Raw genomic sequence first — 26,903 nt, 5'->3', positions numbered from 1 at the left:
GTCAAATTTTTATAACCTTACGTGTTCTTATGGCTAGCGACATACTGGTTATGTTGATGTTCTCATTGCACTCAAGAAGACCCGGGAGGTACTCATTAAAAAGTCATTCGGGAAGGCTCTGCCCGAAAGCTCAATACAGCATCCTTTCACATTCCGGCCAAGTTTCACCCAGGTGTTACCCGCTTTCACTTGCATAAAACAAAATATTTCTCCCCTTTCTCATACCTCAAAGATTATTCAAACAAGATAATCCTCTACGTCATTGACGGCAAGCGCGAGCTTTTCTACCACTAGGATTTAGTTGCTGTCTTTTCGACTCGCAGTATATTTTCTTGCGACCCTTGTAATACTAAAATTTTAAATTTCGCTACCTTTTCACACCTTTTCACCTCTTAAGGGCGGAGCCCACCCATATGGCCCAGTAAATGTGCCCCTCTATCCGCCGTGTACTTTGCGGGATAAACGTTTGTGCGGGTACACAAAACAACCAGTTGGGCATGAGCAAACACCACGCAAATGTCCCACTATACCTGATAGGTTTCATATGATGGAAATAATATAATAACAGAGAACAATACAAGCCAAAGAAAAGTACGGTCTTTTTTTGTTTTTTTTTCTCAATAATATATTTAATGGGGATAAGTCTTTCCAAGAGTTTTTCTATTTATCTTATAATTTCTATGAAAATTGTAAAATAAGTTATGATAAATAAATAACTGCATCTTAATATAATTTAATGTATTTTTTAAAATACTTGATATGAAATTTCTAATGCAGAAGTTTCATCGCTGAATTCAAAATCTGTATAACTGGCTGAGATTGCAATGTTGCATTGTATAAAGTGGTTTTTAATCGAGTGTCGTAAAAGGAATTTACTCTGGCCAATCACAACAGACACAAACAGGGCAACAAACCAATGTAAATTTGAAGCAAATACGCGTAACCGGTGCCAAGCGAGGGAAAATACGTGTGAGCAAGTCACGATTGGTTTTACGTGTATTTTTGAGAAAGTTGTGCGAGTTTGCTAACCAATCACACAACCAAAGCAAACGCGAATTAAATTCGACACTCGGTTAAAACCCGCTCTTATTGTAAATATGTAAATAACAAATGCAATTTGGTAATAACATAAGCCGTCCTTTACAGTTTCTTTGCATTAAGAACTATAACAAGAAAATATTTTTTCAAGCTTCAAAGTGAAGAATTTTGTGTACAGTACGAAAATATTACAAAGCTCGATGTATGAATGTAAAAGGTTTTTCTGTGTACAATAAAGAATGAGCTTAAACAGAGAAAATCGTATCCTCTTTATACTGTTTCTCAGTCGTGAAAAGCAAAAAGATATTCAGTTACGACGGACACAAATCATGCAAAACTAGCATTTTGAAAGAAACGTTGAAATAATAATGCTGTATATGTATAATGTTTTCAAGGCGATTTTTTAATTCTGGGAAAATCACGGCAGGCAGCAACTCTCAATAGTTAACCCCTTTGTGGATGTAAATATTTGTCAGCATGTATGGATCTCTCTGTCTCAACTCAAATACGCCATTCTTGTGCAGAGCTGAAAAAGAGAAGATAGCATTACTAAGCTATTTCGCAAGCAAGTAAGCTTATTTCTGTTGCGAACATACAATTTGTATTCTTGATGTTACCGCGTACTGTATTAGAAGACTGATAATCATTTCTAGAAGATTAAAGGACGTGTTTTTGAAAGATATACCTTAAAAATGTGTTTTGCAACAATGGAAACTAATTTTGAACTTTCAGTAAAGCAATTGACTTTCTTTTCAGATGTGTGCTAACCGTAACGGAGAGAAATTAACCGTTAGCCGTCGAAACGCCAAAATATTGGTCATTAACCGTGAATGCCTCCACTACATTGAGACCTTTATCAGTAGCGTGCTGTATAAGAAGACTCTGATAATCTTGTAGAAGATTAAAGGACGCGTTTTGGAAAGATATATTCCAATAATAGAATTAAAATAAAAACGGCAAACATTGGCCTGCCTAGCCTGCGTAGCTGGCGGTATTGTAGGCGCGCGCGAAATAAAGCTTTGGCGGCGGAGCCGCGAGGCTCCCTTCCAGCGGCTCCGCCGCCAAAACTTTATTTCGCGCGCGCCTACAATACCCCCAGCTACGCAGGCTAGTCAGGCGGAAAATTACGGCTTTCTCGCCATGCGCCTCCGTCGCTCGTAACGTTCTCTTTCGGCGCCATAAGAAGTCAGTCGACTTGTGGTAAGTCTAAGTTAAGGTTTTTGGAACAAAACATTTGTCGATCAAAGCGGTTTTCACTCACCAAGCAGATGGTAAAAAACTTTTGCTGCATTTTTTCTTGGAGTTTTAGGCGGAGGACACAAGTTGAGGAATGCCACAGGCTCGCCACTCTCTCTAAAAGCTTTAGTCACCAACCTAAACATAACGATACAAACTATTAAAGAAGCAGAACTCATCCAGCCTTCAATGGTACTTCTTGATTCACTAAATAAAGCGGGGAAAATATCGACAAGAACAGACATGCAAAGGAAATGTATATACTTAAGAAAATTAACTAACCACCGGACTATCTGAATCGCTTTGTTTCTTGGTATGAAAATATCTTACTCCACATTTTACACAATGGAAGAAAATACCCTGCATTCTTGTGGTATTGCGAATATTTTGTCGTTTTTAAGTGCCGGTATGTAAGCCAAAAAGAAAATTTGGTAGAGGTAGATTTTGTAGTGACTTTTTGAAGTGGCAAACAAATTTTGTCATCCCAGGGCAGAAGGGCGCTTGCTGAATTATCTTTTAGTCTAAGTTCATTTATTTATTTACTTATTTCTCTTCTTTTTTTTTTTTTTTTTTTTTTTTTCCTTTTTTTTCAAAACTTATCATTTCCTTTAAAAGGTCTGGGGATTTCATGAGGCACATGCTCGTGATCTCTCACCAGGACCCCAGCTTAAGCTCCCGCTGTATGAACAGTTGTTCTTTACCTGCCAGCCTAGTTTGTGTGAACTTTTAACTTCTACTGTTTTCTACATACCTCCAAGTGTCATAAGCCTGTTCCTCTAGCGGTTGTGTTACTTCAGACTGCTCCATTAGAGTTGGAAGATCACCTGCGTGTCGATGGAATTTAACGGGTAATAAATTGAATGATTGGCTGTTTTAAACCCCCAGTGGCTCAATAACATACCATCACTGTATGCCAGTAACCGACATAACAGACCTATCTGCAGCCCAGTATTTGACTAAGAGTCTCAGTTCCGACACATAAACATAATGAAGAAGGGAAATGCCTCAGGACGTTTAGACTCAACTGATGATTTTGATACTTTAACTTTATGATCTGTCCCTGTAATTCAATTGTCCTGTCTGGCTGTCTGAACTGTCTGTTTCAGTGTCTGTTTGACTGACTGTCCGTGTCTAACGAATTGTCTGACGCACTTGCCTATACGAACACTGTACTTTCTTACTGATTAACTGACCTTCTGTCTGTTTGATTGATTGTCTCTCTCTGGTCTATCTGTTTAATATTTGTCTCTCTTGCCTGTCCGTCTGTCTATCTGTCTGTCACGTTTTTCTTTACGTCGGTCCACCGGCCCATTTGCTTCAGGCAGATTGTTTGTCTGCCCTTATTGTCTCCAGTTGTCTAGATGACTATCTATCTGCGCTGTCTAACATTTCACTGTCTCTTTGACTGACTGTCTGAGTGACAGGCAGACAGACTCACCCACAATTGTCTAGAATCTGACTTTCATTCTGAATCTGACTTGAGACGTGAAAGTAATTTTCAACTATTCACTTATGCTGAAGATATTAATAGTTAATTCGTTCCCTGGAATGAAGCAACTTAACAGATTAAAAGACTTGGTTAAACTTACCAATTTCATCCATATAATCATCCGGCAGATCAGACGGTTCCTGTATCGGCGACAAAAGCCCGGTCATAGACGAACGAAGAATCGAGGAAGATCTGAAACAGGACAGGGAAAAGACAGATAATCTCACGTGCTGCGGGAGACGACTGAGTTCATCTATTTTGCAATTAAAAAGGTCAGGCTCGAAAGCTGACATTGGGAACGTCATTTCAGGGTCTTAACAAGATGTGTTTGATCGCGAATCAGAGAAATAAAGGGGAGTAAATGGTATCGGAGATCAAGTGTCTTGGAGCTGGGATCAATATCTAAGGGATCAGTATCAAAAGTGGCATGGAGCACGGGCACGTTTCCACGACCAGCGGCTGATCAGATCGAGCCTCGGACTGTGTAATTTTCGAGGAATAGGAGATCAAAATTTGCCATGCATTAGGAATGAGGGATTAAACAGAGGATTTGGGTACAAAAATGGGATTAGTAATGAAGAATGTATACATCTTTATTTCTATTTTGTTTTGTTAAGACTTTACAGATTAAGGAGTATTATATAATAATAATAATAATAATAATAATAATAATAATAATAATAATTTCTATAGCGCAAATTCAACTAAAGTTTTCAACTACGCTTTACAAATAGTATCAATTAAACAATATATATAGTATTCTCACTGGGGGCCGCCAAGCACAAACGTCCCCCTATTACTATGAGACTTGTGTATTCAAATTCCCGCACATCTGTGGATCCTCTGGGGAACCGGCTGTGCATTATATTAACAAGTTAAGTATAAATAGGCCTGTTTTATCCTGTCTATTTTCCTTACTTCTGGAGACAACGACTTTATACTGCCACAACGAATCTAACCACTGTATTAGCTCACCTTCCACGTGGAGCAGTAGGCTCCATGTCGAGTTCTGTTCTGATCCCTCGATCACCACTTGTTGAAAGGTCCCTTGGTCGAAGACCGCTATCTTCAAGATAAAATAAAGCGGATGTGATTAAAGTGTGGGCACACGGAGTGCGAAAGGCCAACACTACCGGTCGGCACTTATCGTCTTTTCTCAAACTGGCCGTACAGCAGTGAGAATCCTTAGGAGCCTTATTTTTGATATTAAAGGGACTATGTTTCCCCAGGCGCATGCGCGCGTTGATGAGAAGCACTTTGAAATAGTCGGCCCAACTTTTTCAAATACCGCCGGAGAGTTCAGGAAGCTGTTTGAGGCATTTGTCTTGATTGCGTTCATCTTAAGAAAAGTTACAAACGTTCTTTAGTAATTAGAGAAGCTGTTTGTTGCGATATTTTTGAAAGCTTTTGCAATGGCGAAAAGCAAAAATCCCGCGACGATTGTATGTAAATTGGTCTTAACCATTATCTCCTGCTCATGTGCCCCTGATGACATTAGTCCCTTTAATTCCTTACAGCAAGGAAAGGACGATGAGCATTACAACTTCCCCCTCCCCTCTAGATGAGATGCCAGTACATCAGGGGGCTACCCTTGGCAGTTTGTTCGCTTCACTAAGATGTTCGAAAACGTTGCCTTATTCGGAGGTATTTTCAGAACTAAGATTTCTTATATTGTTTGTCGTTCAGCAATGATGAAAAGTTAAAATAACAAGGAATATCCAAAAGAGCGCGATAAAGAAACAACTTGGCGTAAGTGAAATATAAATTAAAACGCGGCATACGCGCGAATGGAGCAAACAGTTTAAAACCCTCCTTTTCGCTGAGACAAGATGTAGGAAGGGTGTATGTTTGCGCGTACCTGCGATGTCACCTTTAGGTCGCTGATCAAATGCAACTAAAATACTTTTCTGCACATAAGGTCGCGTACCCTTTTAAACTGAAATTTTGTCACATAGCTATCCATGCGGTTTAGCTGGCTCTGCCTTAACTCTAGATCGTAGTTGTACGCAAAAGAAGAAAGGATCACAGACGATAGTTTTTGAAAGCGTTCTTACCTTGAAGATCCAGAGTAAAGTCTACAGTGCTTGCGCCCGAGTGTTCAAACAGTCCCGAGCCCTCGGGATGCGGAGCCGCCCGGGCTACTTCCTTTTCGGACGGTGTTTCCATGCCTCTAGCAACCTGGAGAAGATTAAGGACGGTGCCTACTAATAGCGAAGTATTTTTGCGCGGTTTATCACTATGCGGGAAAGCAGATCTTGGTAGTGGCTATTGAAATCCAAAAAGAAAATTGGGGGTAACCTCGCATTTTTTAGAGATAACTAACCATCAATTATTCTAAAAAGCAGCAAAATACAAAGCAATGTATGGCGCTTTTTTCCAAATTGAAGCTTTATTATCTCTGAAAAATGCATGGTTACCCCCAATTTTCTTTTTGAATACCAAAATCACTTGCTAAGTTCTGCTTTCTCTGCATAGTTTTAAAGCGGGCAAAAATATCCCTGTATTAGTAGGCACCACCTGTATAAAACCCGAGTATCTCGAGATGCGCAGAACGTATGCGCAGTAACAATAGTAGGCACCGTCTTTAAATAAGGTAAAGTAAGTTACTGATTAGTGAAAAATTCCAACAGTTTTCAACAGGATTTTGGGAAGGAAAGTGCATAAACACACTAAAACAGGAGATTTATACTGGATGGATAAAAAGTATGGCAATGGTTTATTTTGGACAAATCTTTCCTGCATTGGATCAGTTCGTTTTGGCTACCACAACGACGCAGACCTATTGGAAACCTCAGATAGGAAATAATGGAAATACATCACCATCCGTCCACTGATAGCCTACTGCAAAATACACATTTTCGAAATGGTTTGCGCCGTTTTGAAGGAGCTCGAGGCACCGGACCCAGTTCTTGAAAATGCCTGTCTGCGGAATAACCAGTCTGGCCAGCCCGCACGGAGTTCTGACACATGAGAAAGCTCCCTTGGTTTCTGGGGAATAAAGGCCATTCCTATATACTTCCCTTATAAAACTGAACGCTTTAGACGTTGTTTCATGGAGCAGACGCCTTTTTAATTATGTTTACTTCTCCGTGGTTGTTGTTTTATAATGGTAATTGATTCAGAACTGAGTGGAGTGCAATTTGGTCTGAAATCATACGCGTCATTTCAAAATTGAACGAGAGCGCAGCGCAAGTTTGATTTGAAATCACAAGTATGATTTCAGACCAAAATTGCACAACACAAAGTTCAATTACCAATTTATTACACCTATTTTGAAATCACAGAGTATCATTGTCAATATTAATATTCTATTTTTGTTACTTCATTTCCATTTTGATGGGCTAAAGAAAGGATGCGATTTAGAGCAAAAATTGGTGCATTTTGGGAATAAATCGCACTGTTGAGAGCCAATCAGAATGCAAGGATCACCAGTGATTTCAAAATGGGTGTAATAAATCGTGTAAATGTGTTGTAATTTTTACTTGAAAATGTATATTTGAACCAACATTCAAAATGTGTAGACAGGAAGACAGGACTACGCATGGTCACCTTAAAATTCGTAGGGAAAAGTAAAATAAAGACTCGACAATATTATGTCGGAGCAGGTCTTAACTGAATGTTGGAATGTTGTTCCAATAGCTTCAATTTAGTTTTGTTTTACTACGTTCAGCCACTGGTTATAAAACCTCGATTCACTTTCTCGACCTCTGAGCATGCGCAGTCAAACCAAAACCAATGAAAATTTGTTCGCGCGCGTTTTACAGTCGAGCTTTCCCGCGTTTGGCACCGGCTACATGTTGACATTATTTGAGCTCTGATTGATTCAATGTGTGTTTCACATTTTTTTATGCTTATCTGGTATGATAACTTTGATTTGGGTTTTATAGACTCACTGGAAAACCCGTCGTAAGGTGACACAAAACACTCTGTGTTAATTCTTGTACACTGATTATATTTACTTGCCATTAACAGTAACTTACTCGCTTATCTGATATCCAGTGTAATTACATGAATACAAACCTCACGGCTTTCTCTAAGTGGTGACGTAGGCAGTTCCTCAGCGGTGGTGACCGCATTTCTTTTCCAAAGGCCAAGGAAAGGGAAGCTGCAAAGCGCTGCCACAGAGACACAACAGACAACAAAAACAAGTCAATAAAAGTCCCTCTAAACCGCTCAAGCCGAGTCAGCAACAGCGAAAATTCATCTATTCTTAGTTTTCTTGAACCACATAAAAAGTCACTTGTGAGCGTGCAGGTAAACTGCACTGTTACTGTCTCAATTATTTACTCTTACACAAGATTTTTCAATGTGCAAGGATCTAAATATATAAAAAAAATGTCTTCAAGTTTTATTTATGAAAACACATTACTTCTTTTCGCAAATAATCGAGTTACAATCTTGCAAAAAAAAATTGAAACTTTTCTAGCAGCTGAGGTTAATTAAATGTATCTCGAGTCTCACCTTCTGTAGCTGGTTCCATAAACAAATCTTTTGCTGATCTCAAGTGATGTTCATCAAGTCTCTGAGGTAAATAATTATAACCAGGCCTTAATATGTAGACAGCACTCAATATGAAGAACCACTTACTTTTATTGATTGACAGGAGCCTATCAGGATTGATTAATTGATTTACTGACTAAGTGACTGCCTGGCTGACTGACTAACTGACTGACTGACTGACTGACTGACTGACTGACTGACCGATTGACGGATTGATTGATTGATTGATCGATCGATCGATCGATCGATCGATCGATTGATTGATTGATTGATTGATTGATTGATTGATTGATTGATTGATTGATTGATTGATTGATTGGTTGGTTGTTCCTTTACTAAAGGGCTTTCAACGTACATCCTTCTAGTCAATAGAGAAGTCGCCCGTAAATTTATTGAGCAAATAACTAAGGGGGCTTGTCTGAAATTGGCCGACCGGTCAGTTCGTAAACGGAATGAACCAATTTGAAGGATAAGTTTTATGCTAGTCCTACGAATTTCTTCAAAATAGCGCGTACCATTTTCGTAGTGATTATTTTTCAAGATTTTGAAGCACCAGCCCTTCAAAATGACGCGTTCAATTTACAGACTGGCCGGTCTGGCTGGGCCAGTTCTGGCAAATGGAATGCGCCTTGACACTAGAATTATTGGACTACGCAAATTACCAGATTTTAACAAGCTATTCCATTAAAATTATTATTAAGGTAATGTGAGGCTGTTAGTATGGTACGTCGAACAGCGATAAGCTCTCAGAGCATGGGAGGGAGAAACACGTGTTTAACCAGCTGGTGAATTTGACAAAGGCCTTATCATACAGCGCAGAAAAGCGTAATTATGTCTTTCAACTAAAAAGCGTTATACCATAAATGTAAATGTCATTATCCCAAGGATTAAAGTTGTTAGTCAACCTTATACTTCTCACCCGCTCACGCAACGTTTCTCGTCCTCCGGAATCCACGTTTCGTTTGATGACGTCATTCCTGAGTTGGGTCATTGCATCGATAGGCATTTTTCTCCTCTTTTTTGGCGGGGACGGAGTAGCGATCGTCAAACGTACCCCTGGGGTAACATATCCCGTAGGGACAGCTAGCTGTTAGGTAAAGGGAAAAGACTGCTGAGCCAGTATCTTTTATACAAGGCGAAAAATAGAAAACTATTTGTTGTCGTTTCGTCTGTGCCAGTTTGTTCAACTGTTGGATTACCAGAGGGGTAGGCGTCGCGCAAAACGTACGGCTTGACATTAGCATTATAATTCATGCTAACTCGGACATATTACTTCACTTGCACTCTATGCTGCACTACTCCCTTCGAAGAAACATTTTTTCTTTAATAGACATTGGCCATAAATGCAGCCCGAGTTTAATTTGCTTTCCGTACCCTGAAGCAAAGAGTAGTGTACAACTTTCCCCTGCCGATGGTTTGCTTCTCCATTGTAGGGGTACTTCTAAGGTTTTGCTAGATTTCCCAAATTGTTCGCTTGCATTCATTTATATAACTGGGTGAAGAGCAACCGTATATAGCAGAGTTTCCAAACACGATGACTGAGACCTTTCTTAAATCATTCACGTTCAGATCGAACGTTTCACGTACTAATCACAAGATTAACCGCTTCTCCGTCAGCCTATTTCCACGAGTATGCCTCTGTGTACCCATTTTTTGACATCTTAGGCGAAATGGTCAGCTATTTCGCCCCTAATTTGAATATGTTTGTTTACTTTCCTTTCTAAACATTTTCCTCTCACCTCAGGTTCTCTTACGGTTGTGGGAATATCCATATGATCTGGTTCTGTCAAACAAAACATAACAAGATAACTCCGGTTCCTAAGTGTTATTTCATAATAAAACAAAGTCGCAGTGAGTTTGATTCTGTCATAATTAGCAAAGAAAGGAAGGAGGGTGCTTTCACGAGCCCAGAAAGCGCAATCCATTTTTTTTTCTTTTTGGTGACTTCCACTTTCCGCTCGTCTTTCTATTCACAAGTTCACACAGAATCGCATTGAGGCCAAATCGTGACCGATACGGTGAAAAAAGTTCTTGTCTCAAATCACTGTCTTGCATTGGTTTCGGTGAGTTGGTGTCATTTCTGCTTATGGTTTGTTATCAATTCTTACATTAATCCGAGTTGTAGTTTAGTCCCGGATTCCCAGCTTTTCCTCCATTTCCAAATTAAATTCATTCTACTAGTGGATGATGAAGTATTCTTTCTAAATACCACGATATCTTAGGGGCTGGAAAGTGACAAACGTCTATAGAAGCCTTTGTTAACCACAGGGAAAAGCTAGACAAATCACCTGGCACCAGCCACCTGAGGGCAATAGACCCACGCGCAAACTACCAAATGAGAAGGTAGAGCATATCCAAAGTGTATCGGAGCCAAGAGAATAGCTCGAAGACGTCCATTCTCTTTTTAGCTAGTAATGTATACGTACCAAGAAATCTCCCCTTACCTTCAGGCATTATCAACTCCCCAGTCAGCTCATCTACCATCAGTACATTGGCTAGGGATGGTTCACCTTCCAACGGGCCTGCTTCAGGGGGGCGGGGTGGGGCTCCACTGATGGTAAACAGACAAGAATACAAAATAATTGAAATACATTGTACAGCTAAATGAATGGAAAACTCAGTCATTTAAGGCTGGTTTTAATTTTAAAAGTAACGCGTTTCAAACAGGACGACTGAACTAGCTGTCAAGCTAGGTTATAGAAAACGGGAATCGAATTACGAATACGTTACGTTCGAATACGTTATTACTGTTTATCTCTACTGTCGAAACACTGAAGTAAGTTATCTGTATTTCACTTGATTCTATCGTGTATGAATTGCGGAACCGTCTAAGATCGTTTTCCCCTTTCTCTTTTCATTCATGGATCTACGGGATTTATCGGTTGTCAGTTGTCCATGAACACGAAAACTATAGGCCGTAAATTGGCAAAACCAGTCTTCTTGTTCTTCTTGCTCTTGTTGTTATTGTTGTTGTTGTTGTTGTTGTTGTTCTTCTTCTTCTTCTCCTTCTTCTTCTTTTTATTCCTCTAGTCGTTTTCCTCTAGCCTCCGTCTGAGGCCGTGTCGCACGGAAAACTCCGCCGAAGACATTACCACAATCCTGGCGAAATGTTCCCCGTCTCCTTTAATACTCTATATTCTAAGCCTTTCTATAACCCTTTTTTTAACATTTTTGGTTTGTCCGGTTAAGAGGGTTGTTTGTATGGTTGTGTTGTTACAGACCTGTACAATCTCAGTTTTTGTTTTGCATTCACAAACTGATGAAAGAAATCAGGGAACCGATTATGTTAGTCATTGACTCTAACACGGTTCAAAACATGTTGTAAATTGTGCATGGTGCTGAGACCACAACGGTATATAACTGAACATACATAAAAGATTCTTGCTAGTTTAAGAACCATTGCTTTTTATTAGATATAAAAGTCAGACGAGATAACTTACGTTCCCGCTGGCTGTTCATCAGTCGGTCGAGTGGGCGAACGTGGTTGCCGGGAGCGAGGAGACCGCGAACGACGACGAGGAGATCTGGAGCGACGACGGGGAGACCTGGAACGAGAGCGAGGAGACCTGGAACGAGGGCGCGGTGACCTGCGGCGGGCACCAGGGCGAGGTTCAGGTATGTTGATATCTGGGAGTGGCACATCACCAGTTATGTCCAATTCATCAGGAATCTGTTGAACACGATGATGAGTTTTTATGAATTACAGGTGTTTTTGTTTTTGTTGTTGTTTGTTTGTTTGTTTGTTTGTTTTATTTTGTTTTGTTTTTTGTGGTCTGAGACGTTTTATAGTCTGTGCTATGACGAAAGCTTAAAGGTCCAGTTGAATAGTATCGCCTGCCGGCAATAAGTTAATTCCCCTCTTCCCCCCCCCCCCCCACCCCCTCCAAAAAAAAAGAATAGTAATAATAATCAGTGTACCTTCCATGTTAGTAAGATTATGTTATGTGCAGACCCTAAGACCTGGTTCAAACTAGCGACGGAAGCGACGGAAGCAAAATAGAAATTGGAGACGGAATCAGAAGAATCTTCGGACCTAGTGTAGCACGAAGGAAGCCTCGCTTTCGTTCAAACTGGCAGAAGGCCGCCATGATTTCCGTTCTAAGTTTTGCATAAAGGGATTGGGAATAAGCTATGTGATTGGTTGATTCTCCTGCATCCGTTCAACCAGTTCACACTTGATCACAAGCGACGGAATCAGCAGCGGAATCGGAAGAAAAAAGGAAACGTTCTGATCCTTGCGATTCAGATTCCGTCGAGCATACGATTGCAATTCCGTCTCCGTTTTTCTTATTGACGATGGAATGGAAGGTTCCTTATAGTGTGAGCCAGCCCTAAGAGAATTTGCCATAAACCGGAATGAGAGAATGCTGAGGAAATGGCCCCTATAATCCAGTGAGATCATAAAGAAATAAATTGTATCTCCCAGTGTAGCTTGTTCTGTGTGAATATTTTAGAATTTCTCAGATTTCTGCAGGTTGATTGTCGCATTGGCCGTATGGCCGACGCGAGAAAATTCTGCAAGACGCTTTCGTGGCACCCAGTTCCTCGCGGTCACCTTTGCTTTATTTTGATTTTGTCTCTGCCAATCACATCGCAGGAAACTGATTTCCAGAAATTATGATGGCCCGGACAGATAATAAAAGTCATGGCCTTTTACAACTTCACTTTGCACTTGCAAAGAGATTCAAATTTTAACACGTGTAAACATTTATCTTTCTGTGAAACGAAATCGACGAACATAGTTTCTTTATGCTCTCCTTTGTGACGGTTCGCTATCTTCGGGAAGAAAGTATAAAAATGAGAAATCCTTCTTGTTGGTTTAGATGGTGTTAGACAAAAAGCTTACTTAACGTTTTGTAAACCATTTGAAAATACACTGTTAGACTTGGTCTCTCTTTTCTCCTCCCAAAACACCCTCACTGAACACTGTGGGAAAAAAATCGCTCTGTTTCTAGCTAAGATGGCAATTAAACCACGTTCTGTGCAATTTAAGTTGCTTTTCTCGGATGTACTCTTTTAGGCCCGGTTCAAACGGCGAGCTTGACATGTGCGGAGCCTAATGCAAATCCTGAACAAAAAATAATAGCTTTTGAGCCGGGGCCTTGTTGATTTTAATTTTTCTCGATCGCTTTTTTGTCTTAATAAACCGACTATTAAAAGTCATTGAAAAAACCATGACATGGTCTGTCATACGAGAAAGCTTCCGCCAGCTGCAACCAGTATGATACTCACCCTTATTGGCTCGTCTTGTCGCGTCCGAGCATGGTTCACCTCTGGTATTCTGATATCGGCTGCCCTAGCCTGGTACGGGCTTCGATCAATGTCTGAACCTGAAGGAACCCGCCACTCAGGGAGCCACCCGGGGCTTCCGCGTTGTACGGGTGTACCCGGTATACTGGGAGGACTGAAGGGTCCCACGGGTGGCGGTGAAGGAGACGGATGCCCTTTGCCATTCACAGCGAAATAATCCCCCTGCAGAAAAGATAAACATCACTAATGTGAGCTAGAGTATTTCGATCGCCACAGACCCAATACTGAAAAGGTACAAGCATTCAGCCCCAGAAATTTCATTCTATTCACACGATTCGATTCAGACTTTCGCTTATCAGCTCTTTTGATACAAATTTACAATACAGATCATAATTTAATCATTGGAGTTATTCAAGTCAAGCTATTGGGGAAGTCGACCAGTGCAAAACTTTGATTGCAAAATTCCATATCGGTACCCTTAATTCGTTTTTTGCATCCTTGGGCGCGCAATTTAAAAGTGGTCGTCTGGACACGCTGATTAGGAAAACTATACTGCCTCATTGCTTAACCCGGCTTAACGATGTTAAAGGACTGGATACCCGTAAGTCTAACCTCGGTGCTTCCTTAATGTCTCTAAATGAAATAAGCAATTTGCATTTTTTTCCTATTGCAATATAGAGCGCTTTTCAATTGAGTGTCGAAAGTAATTTCGCGATTGCATTGGTTTTGCATTACTACGTTCTGTGATTGGTTAAAAGCAACCCGCGCCACTTTCTCAACCAATGGGAATCCAAACAAAAACCAATCGTGTTTTGGCCGCACGCGTTTTCCCGCGCTTGACGCCAGTCTCGCGTATTTGCTTCGAATTCTGATTAGTTCATTGTGCTGTTTACATCTGTTACGATTGGTCAGAGTAATTTTTTTGGTTTTGGTTTTACGACACTGAATTGAAAACCGCTCTATTACGTAATTTAGTGAAATCTTTGCCTGTTTCTCCCGCCTAACGCCCCACTCTGTTTACACCCCTGATACAGACCTTCCGCCCGCTTTCCACTACTTACCGGTCCTAGAACAGCTACTGCGTGTATTTCCAGATCCCAACGAAATGTGTCCGTTGAGAAATCCAATGGATCTGTGATGGCTTCCTCTCTGGAGAAAGATGCATGTTTATTGCAACAGAATTTCTTGTTGATTCTACCAGATTTTTATTTTTTGGTCTACCTTCAAGGCTGTACTATTCCCCTCCCAAGGCGAAGCTAATTAAATGATGTCGGAGATGGGATCGCGCTTAGTAAAGATGGAGAACTCGTGAAAAACACGATTTTTCAAGCAAAAATCAAAATAACATTTCGACCACTAGCTGAAGCGTAACAGGCCGAAATGAGTTGTATATCACAAAAGTTGTTACACAGGATCACTTCTGCTGATGCTTGACGTTACACCATTGGTCGGCCACAGTTTTGAAGTAATTTGTTAATTTTAGCAAGTGTTTTAAGTCTTACCATTGCATATTTAAGTATGAGAGACGAGGACTTTTAACAACATTCGAAGATGATCACAACGGAGGCCTATTAGAAATGGGGCCTCGGCGGAGAGAAAGTTTGGAGAGGCGCTTAAACGATCGAGTCTACCAAGAATCAGCGTTCTCTTTGAATGCAACAGAACTGATTCTGATCACGGTTGTCAGCATCACTACCGACACTACTGCGGTTCTACGATTCGGTATGGAAAAGTAGTGTCGGTAAATTGGTCTCAGCTTCTTTTGATGCCCAGTTTTATTGTTCTCATCTGAACTGAAAATCATTATATACGTCAATGAGCACAAAATAAATAGAAATCCTGAGCTGCTAGGAAAGAACCTTGGCTTATATCCGAGGTAACTACAGTCTTCTTCAGTCTCGTCCATTTTAGACGCCTTCAATCTCAATTTGGAATATTCTATGCCTGCATAGGTGAAGTTACATGACACAACCGACAAGAAAATGAGGACAGGCCCAGAACGTTGCCTTCAAGCAAAAAATGCCGCCAGTTTTTTCTCTAACCAAAAATTCAGCGGGAGGGAATATGAGTATTATATTGGAACTGCGGGCAAAAGATTAGGACAACATTAAACGCATCGCAGAGGTCATGGGTTCGAATCCCGTTCAAGCCTGACTTTTTTCAGGTTTCTTTTCGCAACTGCTTCAGTTGCGCAAACAACAGCGAGGACCTTTCTCCTATTTAATGCTTGAATGACGGCAGCTGGGTTAGGCAAGCCACCAATTTAAAATGACGGCAAAGTTCTCGAGCCGGACTAAGAAAAACACTTCAGTAATATCTAGATGATAGACTTGTCAAGAAGTGGAGCTCAAGAAATGTTTCTCGGGGAACTGGAAAAAGAAGAGAAGGAAAAGAAAAACCGGAACGCGAATTTCTCAAGAAGAGCGAGAAGCTCGTCGCCGTTGTCTCCGAGGTCTCTCTTACACAATGATGATTTGTATACCGATCCCAGTTAAACTCAAGCTATACTGTGAACAGCAGTTTAACGCTTTGTATGGATGGTTTAAAATTAAAAATATAACAACACGAAATTGCTCAGCAAGTTCAGCAAACACTGTTTTAGAAAAAAAAAAAAAATCAGTTTTCCTGGCGGGGGCAGCTGTCCCTTCCCTCCCCAGTTTCAAGTTTCAAGGTAATGAAAAAAAAAACCGTCAGTTTAGGATGGGAAGAATTAAGCTGAACTTTTTCTCCTAAGATATGGAGAAATATCTCAATAACTTACGTTTCTCTTACCTTAATGCTGGGTTTGCCAAATCAATTTCTCTTATTCTCATTCCAGAAGCGTCCTTTATTTTCCTATAAATATGCGCCGCTTCAACTGCAAACCAAAAGCCATAACAACATCATTAACTGCATCAAAAAGTTTCTTAGAAAAATACCCGCAGAAATACGCAACTAGTAGATCACATCAGTATTTTCCTCACCCCAGACCGTTTTTGTTTGTTCACGGTAAATTCGAACCACACCAACCATTAGATTAGAAGACAACCGAAGGGCGAATGGAACCACAGGATCAACAATATCACGGCTGAAAAGCAAAAAAACACACAAGTAAAATAAATTAACACAAAGCTCAATATTACTAGTTTTCTCGATTTTCGCTGAGTAATAAAAAACTGAAGATTGTTAAGTAAAGTACCCCCGAGATTTGTTATTATGGAAAGGAAAAATTATTAGATTCGAGATAAACCCGTAAACCTTTTTCAAAGGTTGGAACAGGAAGATAGAAAGAAAAAATAGAAGAAAAAGCTGGCCCTTCCACGGACTCCTAATTCTTATCAAAAATTTACTTTATCACTTTTAGCCCAAACTTTTTACGCTATCACAAGGAACGTCTGATAGATAGCTGAGTACGAAAACGGCGAAAATCATTTGCTGCTCAATTTTTTCCCCGAACAAACTGCCCAGGGTCTCCAGGGATGTGGGCTCGTCTCGTTCTTACAGTAAACTTTCGCCCAAGAAAATCCCTGCTACCCGACTAACTGCTCCTGGGTCTCCAAGGATGTCTTCTCTTTGGCCAAGTTTCAAAGTAAGTGCAAGGACCAGAAGTCTAATAAAGTCTTAATAAAATTCCTCTCTTAGGAAGAAAAAGAACTACTGCAAAATTACAAAAAAATATGTATTAAAAGAAAGTAAAAAAAATACTTAAATATAAACACTAGACAACAAGTGTGAGTTCTCTATAAATCGAAGCAGCACCCTTTTAAGAGACTAACTTCTGGCTTCCTACACTGAATAAAATATATGACCGAAAACACTAACAAGTATTCCATGCTATCTCTCTTCGCTTCTTCGATGTTCTTTTTTTCTTTTTCTTTTTCTTTTCTTTTCTTTTCTTTTTTTTTTTTCTTTTTTTTTTTTTTTTGTCGTACAGGGGATTGCTTTTTTATTAGTCTGAAGGGGGAGGAGACGGCAGACATTTCAGACTACTTTTTTATGATTTTTAAAAGCGGTTGTTGCTGTTTTTACCTGGAACAAGGATTTTTAAAAGATTTGTTTGCGAAAGACTTGCTTTAGCATATTTATCACTCAAGTTCCTTTTGGGAAGGAACTTGTTAAAAAATGGAGAGGCAAAGCTATGATCACTTTAAACTGGTGAACAAAGTGGAAAAAAATTTGGAACGCTTCACGAATTTGCGTGTCATCCTTGCGCAGGGGCCATGCTAATCTTCTCTGTATCGTTCCAATTTTAGTATATGTGCTGCCGAAGCGAGCACGTTTATATCTATGAAAGCGTTGCCTATTTATATGCAAAAGACGTATGGGACAGACACTTATGGTAAGCTTGTTGTCCTTGAATGACAGCTTAACAAAAGAGTGCGCATGCGTAAAAGCACTATTTGTGAGTATAGCACACAAAAAAATTGTTCATGTTTGACTGTTGTTACGATATCTGGGGCGATTTCTCAAGTTTTTGAAAGAAAAACGTGGAATAAAAGTGACCACCTGGCGTCCGTTTGTTTATATTTGAACACAAAGCATCTAATTCTGACAAACAGAGAAGGTTACGATGCGCGACCTCGGAATCAGAGCGAAATTGAAAAGCAATTTCGCATGAGCGACCATTACAACAGCTTGAACACCCCATAAACGTTTTACAAAAATTGTTTTCCTCGTGAATTTTTAAATTTTCCGCTGTTGACTTCCAGCTCTGTGAAAAGACTGAAAACTAATGCTCAGGCCTCCCGCAAGACTCGCAAGGGCTGATATTTCAAGATGGCGTCCTCGACGCGTTTCTGTCGGCTGTCGTTTGTTTCAGAGCGGTTGTTTGTCACATAAAAGCGGAACAAGAGTGCCAAAACGGAACCATTTAGGTTCGTAAACAAGCTCTCTGTTTCTTTTATGTTATCTTTTAGTTTTGGGGATTGAAAACGTACAAAATAGTGATCAGATTAATCCATTGCAAGATGAACTTTGTCGGCCGTGCGCGGGCCGAAGCCGTGAACGATCCGTGCTTCCGTGCTTTACTGAGGAAACAAATGTCTAGATGAACTCGCAGTTGGTGGGTTTAATGCGATTATTGTGTACATACTTAGCGAATGATATGCCCGGACGGGAAAATATAATCTTTGGCCATTGGGCGAAATTTGTCATGAATATGTAAAAAGCTTGTACATGTATCATGTTTGTACTGTGCAGCATGAAAATTTACGGCGAAAGTTTTGAGTGTAAGGACATGTTGCATTAAGAGGAGTGAAAACCCATATTGCTTTTATTTAAATGCATTTTTCAATTTACTATTCTCAGTTGTTAGCTCAGAATAATATACTGTATCGTTGGAACGATACGCGCCCGAGGATTCCGAGGAACGATACACTCGCCAAATGATGATATAGGTCCTCTTACAGCTCTTGTATAGTTAGATTGCTTAGAAAATACAGGCTGTAAAAATGTGGTTGTGTGGTTTTGGTTGTGTTATAGGTTGTGTTAAATCAAATTTTGCGAGAGCATTAAAAAAGAGGATGGCACAGAACAACAACTGAAAGTTAGACCAAAACTGACTAAGGAACGCCACTGACAAAATATGAAGTGTAAAGTTACATTATTGTTAGGAGTGTCATGCGTGGTTGGAAGGGTAACATGTTAGCTATACTAGAAATAGTTTACACTACAACTGCCCCTGCTGTTTATTCTTGTACAAATCACCCATATGTAGAATCTTTGATCAGATGTGTGAATGGTTTCCTATTTGGATGATGACATGATGGCATTTCACACCTCTTCATCTATGAAGGGTGACAAGATGAGTTATTTTTGCTGTAAATATAATTATACTAGAAATGCGTGACTCGCAAAACCTCGCGAAGCCGGGTAGAAAGCCCTCTTTACTCGTATTGTAGCATCAAATGAGGAGATTAAAAGGGCCATAGGATTTTTTTTTTTATGAGCATGGTGTTTTCATAGTTCCACAGGCTAGTTTGCGGTTGAAAATCAATCTATTTCTGACACGACGTAATGTACAAGGGGCGTGCAGCGCTGTCGTGTTCGATGAACTTGTTTCCCACGGAAAATTATTTTACCGCGGCCACAAAACATGTAATTTCTTCAATGCAATCTTTCACAAAAACGATTTCTAAAAGAAAGGAAAAAGATTCTGGAGAGATAGTTCTGTATCCAGTGAATATTGATGAACATTGCAGTTGAAATTTGATCATGCACGCCGCATATTTTTTCCGATGTATGCAAATTTTGCTCCAGACGACGCCAGACAGTCTGACGTCATTCAGTGTGGACACCTTCAAAGATATAAACATATATATAAATATATTTTTCGCTCGAATTCGCGTGGCTTAGCTCCGCTCAGGCCGGCTCGGCCCAACAAATTTATTAACCTCACTACGCTCGGGCCTTCAGCCCTCGCTTCGCAAGGAAAAATGTTAAGATATAACATAGAAAACTGCTTCCATTTCGTGATAATGATGTGGTGACATTTCATGCTGTGATTATATAAAATCGAAGTAATCTGGTCAGTAATTGGCACACACAAAAAAAACATTACACAATGATGCAACCAACTTGCAATGTATCTCTTATTAGTTGTTCCCCATCTTAGCAGTATGTTTAAAAAAAATTCACTGACCATAGGTGATAGGAAAAGCTGTTAGGAGAGCTGTTAGGAAAACGAACCCGTCAATCAAACAAAAATATTGAATGCAAATCCACAATCAGCCATGTAATGTTACTTTACTTATTTGCAGAAGTGCTGAAGCATTATTTTCTGCTGTTCGGATGATATTTCAAGATGACAAACTCCTCTTCACTTTGTTTTCCTCGACTCTGCAAATTCTTTTTGTAAGCCATGGAGCATTACTTGGGGCATCCTTGAAGTGTGATTTCACCACTTTGATCTCCCTAAATCCTGCCATTTTTTTCGATGTTTGCAGGGCACAAAATGACTCAGAAAAATTGTCCCCTCCTTACGTAATACGACCATGGATTGTAATAATGCAGCCTTGTAGCTTGGGCCCCTCTATGGGCATTTGTTTATTACCTGATATCCCCAAGGGTGCTACGTCATCATTAGATTTTATTTATACCGTTCTAGCGTGCATTAGATGCTATGCCGTCATTACCCATTTATTCTGTGCATGCCCTGTTCAGGTAAAGTCGAGATTTCATCCAGTGTACAAACTGTCTATTTCAACAAGAAGTACTTTAATTTATGCATGATCTACTAGGATGCCTCCAGGCAAAACCTTGTAGGGGCAATGACAATAAATACGTGAACTTCACACCTGCCTGCCCATCACATTCATTAACACTTCATAGCCATAATTTTTTTAAGGAAAAGTCAACACAGCTGAAAATTATTTAGCACAAAGATTTTCTTAACGATACTATGTCTGCTCTGTTCAATGACAGAGCTGTAAAGGTTGTAGTGCCTTAAGAAAACTCCACCAATTTGTCACGTTGCAATGTGCAAGGCTGTGAAGCCAGGCAAGCTATGAAAGAGCATTAACAACAAAAGGCTGAGGGAGATGTGAAAAAAGTGAATACAGATCTGTTTTATTATTTTCACAGGCATCTTGTGATACACTCCTTGATGTTAGTGTTGCCTCTTGAGCAATGGACTCCAGGAGAAAATGGTTCAGCTGTTAACCCTCCTGTCATTTAATGAAAGACAATGGTGGATGAGGCAGTACTTTGGTGTATTATGAAGAAGATTGTTAAAATCTCGACAGTAAATGTCTTCACCATACAAGTTTAAGATTCACACACCTTTGTGAAAAAGTCGTGGAGAAAAATAGTGCTCTCACAACTGCCAAGGAGACTAAGGTTTGATGCAACATGTCACAGAAGTTTTGGAAGCAACAGTTTGGCCTGTTAATCTACTAATCTCTCAAGTCCTTGAAAGAGATATCGCTGCTGTCATGGAAAAGGGCAATAGATGCCACACGCTTAGTACAGAAGGTACTCCAAGCTTCAATGGACAGGAAGAATTAAAGCACAAATAATAAAATTATTTTTCCTAGCCTGCTCCTGATGGAAAAAGTGATTTGGACTCATTACTAGCATGTTTGCAGGACTACAGTTGACAAGTTTGAATGAGATCAAATGATACTGTTTTGATTATTTGTGTATAAATAACTCAAAATTAGATACAACATTACAGTTTATTGTGCATGACACTTTTTATCTACCATGTATACTTGGCATGTCATCCTTACAACTTGTCATTTTTTTTATTAAATAACAAGTAAATAGACACTGTATCATTCAAAGTGCAATATATTAAAGTAGTTTTCACCACAATTTTGTTAAACCAAATGAATAATAATAATAATATTAAATAATATTAAGCACTTGTCCCTAGCAGAATTTTAAGCAGGATAAGCCATTTTTTTTAGCATTGCCAGTTGGTAGAATACACACCAGTCTACAAGTAGAATTTATCCTGGGTCTAGTTGTTCAAAAGCCGATTAACAATAATCCCCAATTAAAAATTAACTAAAGTTTTCATCTTGCTTATTTTAAATGTTTTCAGGAGCTAATTTTAAGCTTATGGTAAAGAAAAGTCTAAGTCAAAACTCAAGGATAAAATCTTTTGGAAGGCTTTATTGATTAGTCATTAAACTTGAATCAAAGTTTATTTTAACCCAGGATTAGCCCTAGCTTACCTGGGTATGGGTGGGGGGGGCAGAAGTGTCCATGCTGAGTTGGAGCATTTGTGAAGGCAAATGCCACCAAACCTGGCAACCTACCCTCCAATTTAGTATAATGACATTATTATGTGTAATTGTTTATGGTAGTTGATGTTTTTGTGGGAACTAGATTTTGACGGCCATTTTTATCACTTTTGTTGTTGTTGTTGTTGTTGTTGTTGTTACTGTCCCAAGCAGAATTTTGAGCAAAATATGCCAACTTCATGGGCATTGCCAGAACACAGGAATATGCCACTCTACAAGGAGAATTTATTCATGCTACATTAACCTGGAAGGGGGAGTGGGGGCAGAAATGCACATGCTGAGTCATCTCTTGGTTTTAGTTACTTTTGTTTTATTTATTTATTTACTTATGAGTGTTTTGTTGGATCCTAAAATAATAATTGTTATTCCCAAACAAGGCCGGGGGTTCCTAAAATTTTACTCAAGCTATTTAGTGAATCTAAAGAAATGTTGTTGACGCTCAAAGGTAATGTAGGTGGTAGGGGTTAATGATGAAAAAGAAATCTTAAAAGGTACCTACCATGCCTTGGAAATGTTAACCTTTCTATAATCCCGAAGCATCATTCCTCTCTTAGATTCACCATAAGTGGCAGCAAGCCTTTGGATAGATAGATAGATAGATAGCTTTATTAAAAATCCATTGTAGCCCAGAGGCTGGATTACAGACTGTACAATACTGTAATGCTAAAATGCGCGATACGATAAAAAAAAACTATTATAAATAAATAAATAACAGTATAAGTAAAAATAAAAAACAAAGGAACAAAGATACTACGTCGTAAAATATAAAAAATAGCCGCGGATATACGATAAAAACGTTAGAAAATAGCCGCGTTATGCATGATAAAACTATTCTTAAATCTATTTGTTCTACAAATAGGTACGTTAAAAGCGCGCTTTCTCCTTAAAGCTATGGTACTAAGATTACGTGGCGGCAAAAGGCCATGTAATTTGGGGAGGCTTTGAATGGAAAAAAAATTTAAAATTGGATTGTGCAGTCCCAGAAAAAAATCCATACCGCCCCATGGAAGGTTATCAGAAATTCCAAGGGGGAGGGGGGTCTTAAAAGTCAAAATTTTAGAAGCAAAGTGTGAAGCTAAACTGGAATTTCCTGGGGGGTGGGGGGTGCATAACAAAAACCTTCAATAGGGTGTGTATGGATATTTTCTTGACGTGCACATTGCCAGTCAGTCTTAACTACAACAATTTAACTTAAGGATAACTAAACTTAACCCAGCTCAAGGATAAATCCAATTTGATGCATTGCTCACCCCCAAACCAGGCCATTTTGTCTTACAGCATGTCTCACAATTTTTATGGGATACAGGCCAAAGTAGAGCCTAAGGGACCGTTCATTTTTTATGAGCATGGGGGGGCTGGTGGGATTTGGTTAATTGCCACTACGAAACTGTATGACCCCCCCCAGCATGCAATTTTTTTCCACATGCCCCCCCCCCCAAGCAGAAACTATTTTTTTCTGATGACCCCCCCCCCTCCCGCCCAACCAGAAACAAATCATACTCCTAACTTTAACAAAACGCTTATGTACTGTTTATATCAAAGATAAACGTAATTGTTACTGTGATTTCTTTACAGTACTATTAACAAGTTACCGTTCTCTACTTTGGTAAAGATTTCTCTTGTTTAAAAAAACGTTTTATAGATAGCAACACGTTTACGGTAACGACAAACCCTAAATTTCCATTTAGATTCTCAAAGAAACTATAAAAATTAATCAAGCAAATGGTTAATGTGAAATTACTCCCCTTCGAGTAGAAACAATTAATACACGTACAGATCTGACTAACAAAATACGGATCGAAGCATACCAATCAACGATTACGAGTCATATTAAACAGAAAAAAACAGCGGACGCACAGATAATCATATTAAAGCACTGCTATTAAAAATGACAGTTACAAGCTTTTCTGAAGACGGCTTACGGCTCAGATTTACCGTCAACTGAAGTTACCAACAACAGTTCTATTATTAAAACTAATCTGGATGTTCACACTAGGCATACTACTGAGTCTACTGATACTCCTGGGTTCAAATAATTTACTAATCAACAGTCTTTACAAAAGTGAGTACTATTAAAAAGAACATTAAACAATCTATTGATATATTTCAGAGTACAACCACTTTGTAGAAAACTACTCCCCCAAGGATGATTCAATAGTGAGACTCTTTTTATATTAATTTGAACTTGTACAAACATAGGTGTCTACTTCAGTTTATATTCATTATTGCTTTTGCAACAGATATGCTTCATTTCCTCAGTTGTTGTTAATATAAAATGCAGATTTCGACCTCAGTATGTAAAACAAATTAAAAGTGGTTAGGAAAATCGCATTAAATAAAATTGAAATAATATTCAATTTCTTCATCTGTTTCTGTGTTGAGCCACTTTCAATTTCCCCTACTAGCCAATTATTGCTGGTGACCCCCCCCTCTTTCACTCATTTTTTTTTGGTAGCCCCCCCCCCTTTAGTGCCATTTTTTTTCTCGTGCCCCCGCCCCCCCCTAAATCCCACCAGCCCCCCCATGCTCATAAAAAATGAACGGTCCCTAAAGACTTGTTTAGCTTTAAACAGAGAAGAAAGAAAATCATTTGAAACATCAGTTAACAGTTGGTTCAGCTTTTAGGCTAAACTCAAAAGCTTTTTAGGAAAAGTTAGAGTCCTGAAATCACAATGTAATTTTGGAACTAGATTTCTGACACAAGAACCAGTCAGTATGCATGCCAAACTTGAACTATTTTGGAGAAACTTGGGTGCCAAGGCCAAATCATGACTTGTGCACCTTCTCAATCTAGCCCTTGAATTGCAGCAATGTCGCATGAAAATTGTCATGCATGGCTTGGGGTGCATGTTAAACCAAGCAATGTTTGGTGAAACTTGCATCACAACAACAAGAATAAAAGACCCATTATTATAAGAAGTGCAGCAATTCCATGAGAGAAGGTGTAAAAAATATCCCTTGTGCACAGTAATAATGCCCTAAAGTTGAACTTTAAAACTTTTTTCTTCCAATCCACAGAATTTTTAATAATGGAATACAGAATGGAACAGACAGTCAACGTTTTAAAGCTACAAGTATTTGCTAGATAGTTGAGGAACTTTCTTGATAAGGTGTTGAATCAAAGTCACCCATCCTTCTTTCTCCTACCCTGAGAACAGACTCTGTAGAGGGAAGTAGGGTGTACCCTAAAATAGGTGAGTAGAGCAAAGTGAGCTGACGATGGAGCCCCTCTTAACCTCACTCACCCCCCCCCCCCCCCCCAACCAACCAACCCTCTTGAAGGCAACACTTGACAGGCTACAGCTAAGCTCAGCTGAGAGTATTTTTAAATTTTATTTACTCTGGATTCTTCTTTCTTCAATTTAAACTAGTTTTCCAACTTATTTCGACGCTTCCTGGGCCCATATACTGGTATTATCTTGAGCAGAAACAAGCACTCTGCTATCCGGATAAACGAATTTTTCTCTTGAAACTTACCAGATAAGACCAAGTCTTCCTTTTCGCGTCAAAATATCAACTGAGTAAAACATCTTTTATTCTACAGAGGAACGTACAACAAATGAATACAGGGTTAAATCTGGGGTTAAATAAGCAAACAATTTCATCTGTTTTTTAAGTAGAAGAAACAATCGAAAACCATTGTTTTGGACCAGCTACAACTTTGCATGACCTCCGGTGAAAATGCTTGAACCTCTCGCCGGAGCTCTATATTTAACCTTATAACTTAGAAAGCTTACGCGACACATTTATCCCGAACTATAGGTTAATAAAGAAAATTAAACTGAGACAAACAACCAAGAAATTTTGGGCAACATTTATTGTGTTGGATTACGCGGTAAAAAGACGAAGTGTGGGATGGTAATGTTTGAAAGATGAAGCAATGTCATGATCCTAAGCTTATTAAGTTTACTTGAGGTAAGCTTAGTCAGGAATTAAATCAAAGATATCAAAACACGAGCAGTGGCCCACAGAAAAAAATGCTGTTGGGGAAAAATGTTTTGTGATAATACAAGCTTATTCCGGCCACATCAACGAAGCATCAGCTTACTTACAGAAATCGTCGTACTGTACATCGAAACGACAAAAGGAACTCGCGTAAGAGGGCTAAAATAAAAACATACAGCTTACTTGAAGTCGTTTTCCTCAAACAATCAGGAGCTAAATGCTGTTGATAAGTAAATGAGAACAAATGCAAGTAAGTATTGTAAAATGCAGTGGTTAAAACGAGGCATAAATACTGTCCAAACGCCGGAAACCTTCCCTAGATCGAAGCACGTGAGATGGCTCGATAGTAAAGAAAAGCGTAAAACTAAATCTACTACATCTTTTCTTGGACTCCAGATATATTAATTGCTCATCTTGAGAGAATATTACCCGCTGAAAAAAAGCTTCAAGAAGAGTACTTTCTGTCTCCGTCTTTTGATGTCAAAAACTGTCGATGTTCAAACAAAATCAAAACTGTGCTGATCAAGTGTTCCCCCTTGCTGAGCGCCAGTCGTTCATTCAGCTCAATTCAACCAATAAGAAACCGCGAACGCAAGAATTTTCCCGCGAAAAATTTGTATCAGTTGTTCTATACCAGATTTAAAACTCTTTTGGTCAGAGTTCCTTCTTTATCCTTTCTTCTTTCTTTGTTTTTTTGTCTGTTTGGCGGTTGTTTTTGC

General features: G+C 39.3%; 1 protein-coding gene, 1 long non-coding RNA gene and 1 other non-coding gene across 7 annotated transcripts; 1 reads left to right on the top strand and 2 right to left on the bottom strand.

The window, feature by feature from the left end:
* Window positions 1-16: 16 nt before the first annotated feature.
* Window positions 17-26,723, bottom strand: LOC146483382 (uncharacterized). 5 transcript variants are annotated; one of them, XM_085106159.1, is made up of 21 exons: window positions 26,647-26,719; window positions 26,368-26,404; window positions 25,717-25,777; window positions 22,739-22,816; window positions 16,477-16,580; window positions 16,286-16,370; window positions 14,575-14,662; window positions 13,496-13,735; window positions 11,851-11,933; window positions 11,704-11,808; window positions 10,708-10,814; window positions 10,003-10,046; window positions 9,183-9,350; window positions 8,225-8,285; window positions 7,784-7,878; window positions 5,818-5,941; window positions 4,739-4,829; window positions 3,864-3,955; window positions 3,026-3,098; window positions 2,300-2,412; window positions 17-1,564 (listed from the first exon to the last, which is right to left on the bottom strand). In XM_085106159.1, the coding sequence occupies exons 3-21, from the start codon at window positions 25,767-25,769 to the stop codon at window positions 1,476-1,478; spliced, it is 1,893 nt and encodes a 630-aa protein (XP_084962285.1). In that variant the 5' UTR covers window positions 25,770-25,777; window positions 26,368-26,404; window positions 26,647-26,719; the 3' UTR covers window positions 17-1,475. The 5 variants fall into 5 exon arrangements, with proteins under 5 accessions (XP_084962285.1, XP_084962282.1, XP_084962280.1 ...); XM_085106156.1 differs by having other exon boundaries at window positions 18-1,564; window positions 11,704-11,933; window positions 26,614-26,723; XM_085106154.1 differs by having other exon boundaries at window positions 18-1,564; window positions 11,704-11,933.
* Window positions 17,663-17,769, bottom strand: LOC146483384 (U6 spliceosomal RNA). The gene has a single exon (XR_014863892.1). It is a non-coding gene; the product is annotated as a U6 spliceosomal RNA (small nuclear RNA).
* Window positions 18,070-21,858, top strand: LOC146483383 (uncharacterized). Its single transcript, XR_014863889.1, has 2 exons — window positions 18,070-18,366; window positions 21,074-21,858. It is a non-coding gene; the product is annotated as an uncharacterized LOC146483383 (long non-coding RNA).
* Window positions 26,724-26,903: the final 180 nt, after the last annotated feature.

The sequence above is a fragment of the Pavona decussata genome, unplaced genomic scaffold, assembly GCF_977016875.1.
Source record: "Pavona decussata unplaced genomic scaffold, jaPavDecu1.1 SCAFFOLD_39, whole genome shotgun sequence".
In the NCBI taxonomy this organism is placed as follows: domain Eukaryota; kingdom Metazoa; phylum Cnidaria; class Anthozoa; order Scleractinia; family Agariciidae; genus Pavona; species Pavona decussata.
The sequence above is the reverse complement of the archived record's forward strand: the minus strand, read 5'-3'. Positions and strand labels throughout refer to the sequence as shown.

Excerpts from the sequence above, each read along its gene's own strand:
- LOC146483382 (XM_085106156.1), bottom strand. The coding sequence starts at position 25,769 with ATGTTTTACTCAGTTGATATTTTGACGCGAAAAGGAAGACTTGGTCTT. Across the intron at positions 14,663-16,285 it reads TTGGCAAACCCAGCATTAAG|AGAGGAAGCCATCACAGATC; the intron begins GTAAGAGAAACG and ends ATCTTTCTCCAG. Across the intron at positions 3,099-3,863 it reads TGATTATATGGATGAAATTG|GTGATCTTCCAACTCTAATG; the intron begins GTAAGTTTAACC and ends ATCGACACGCAG.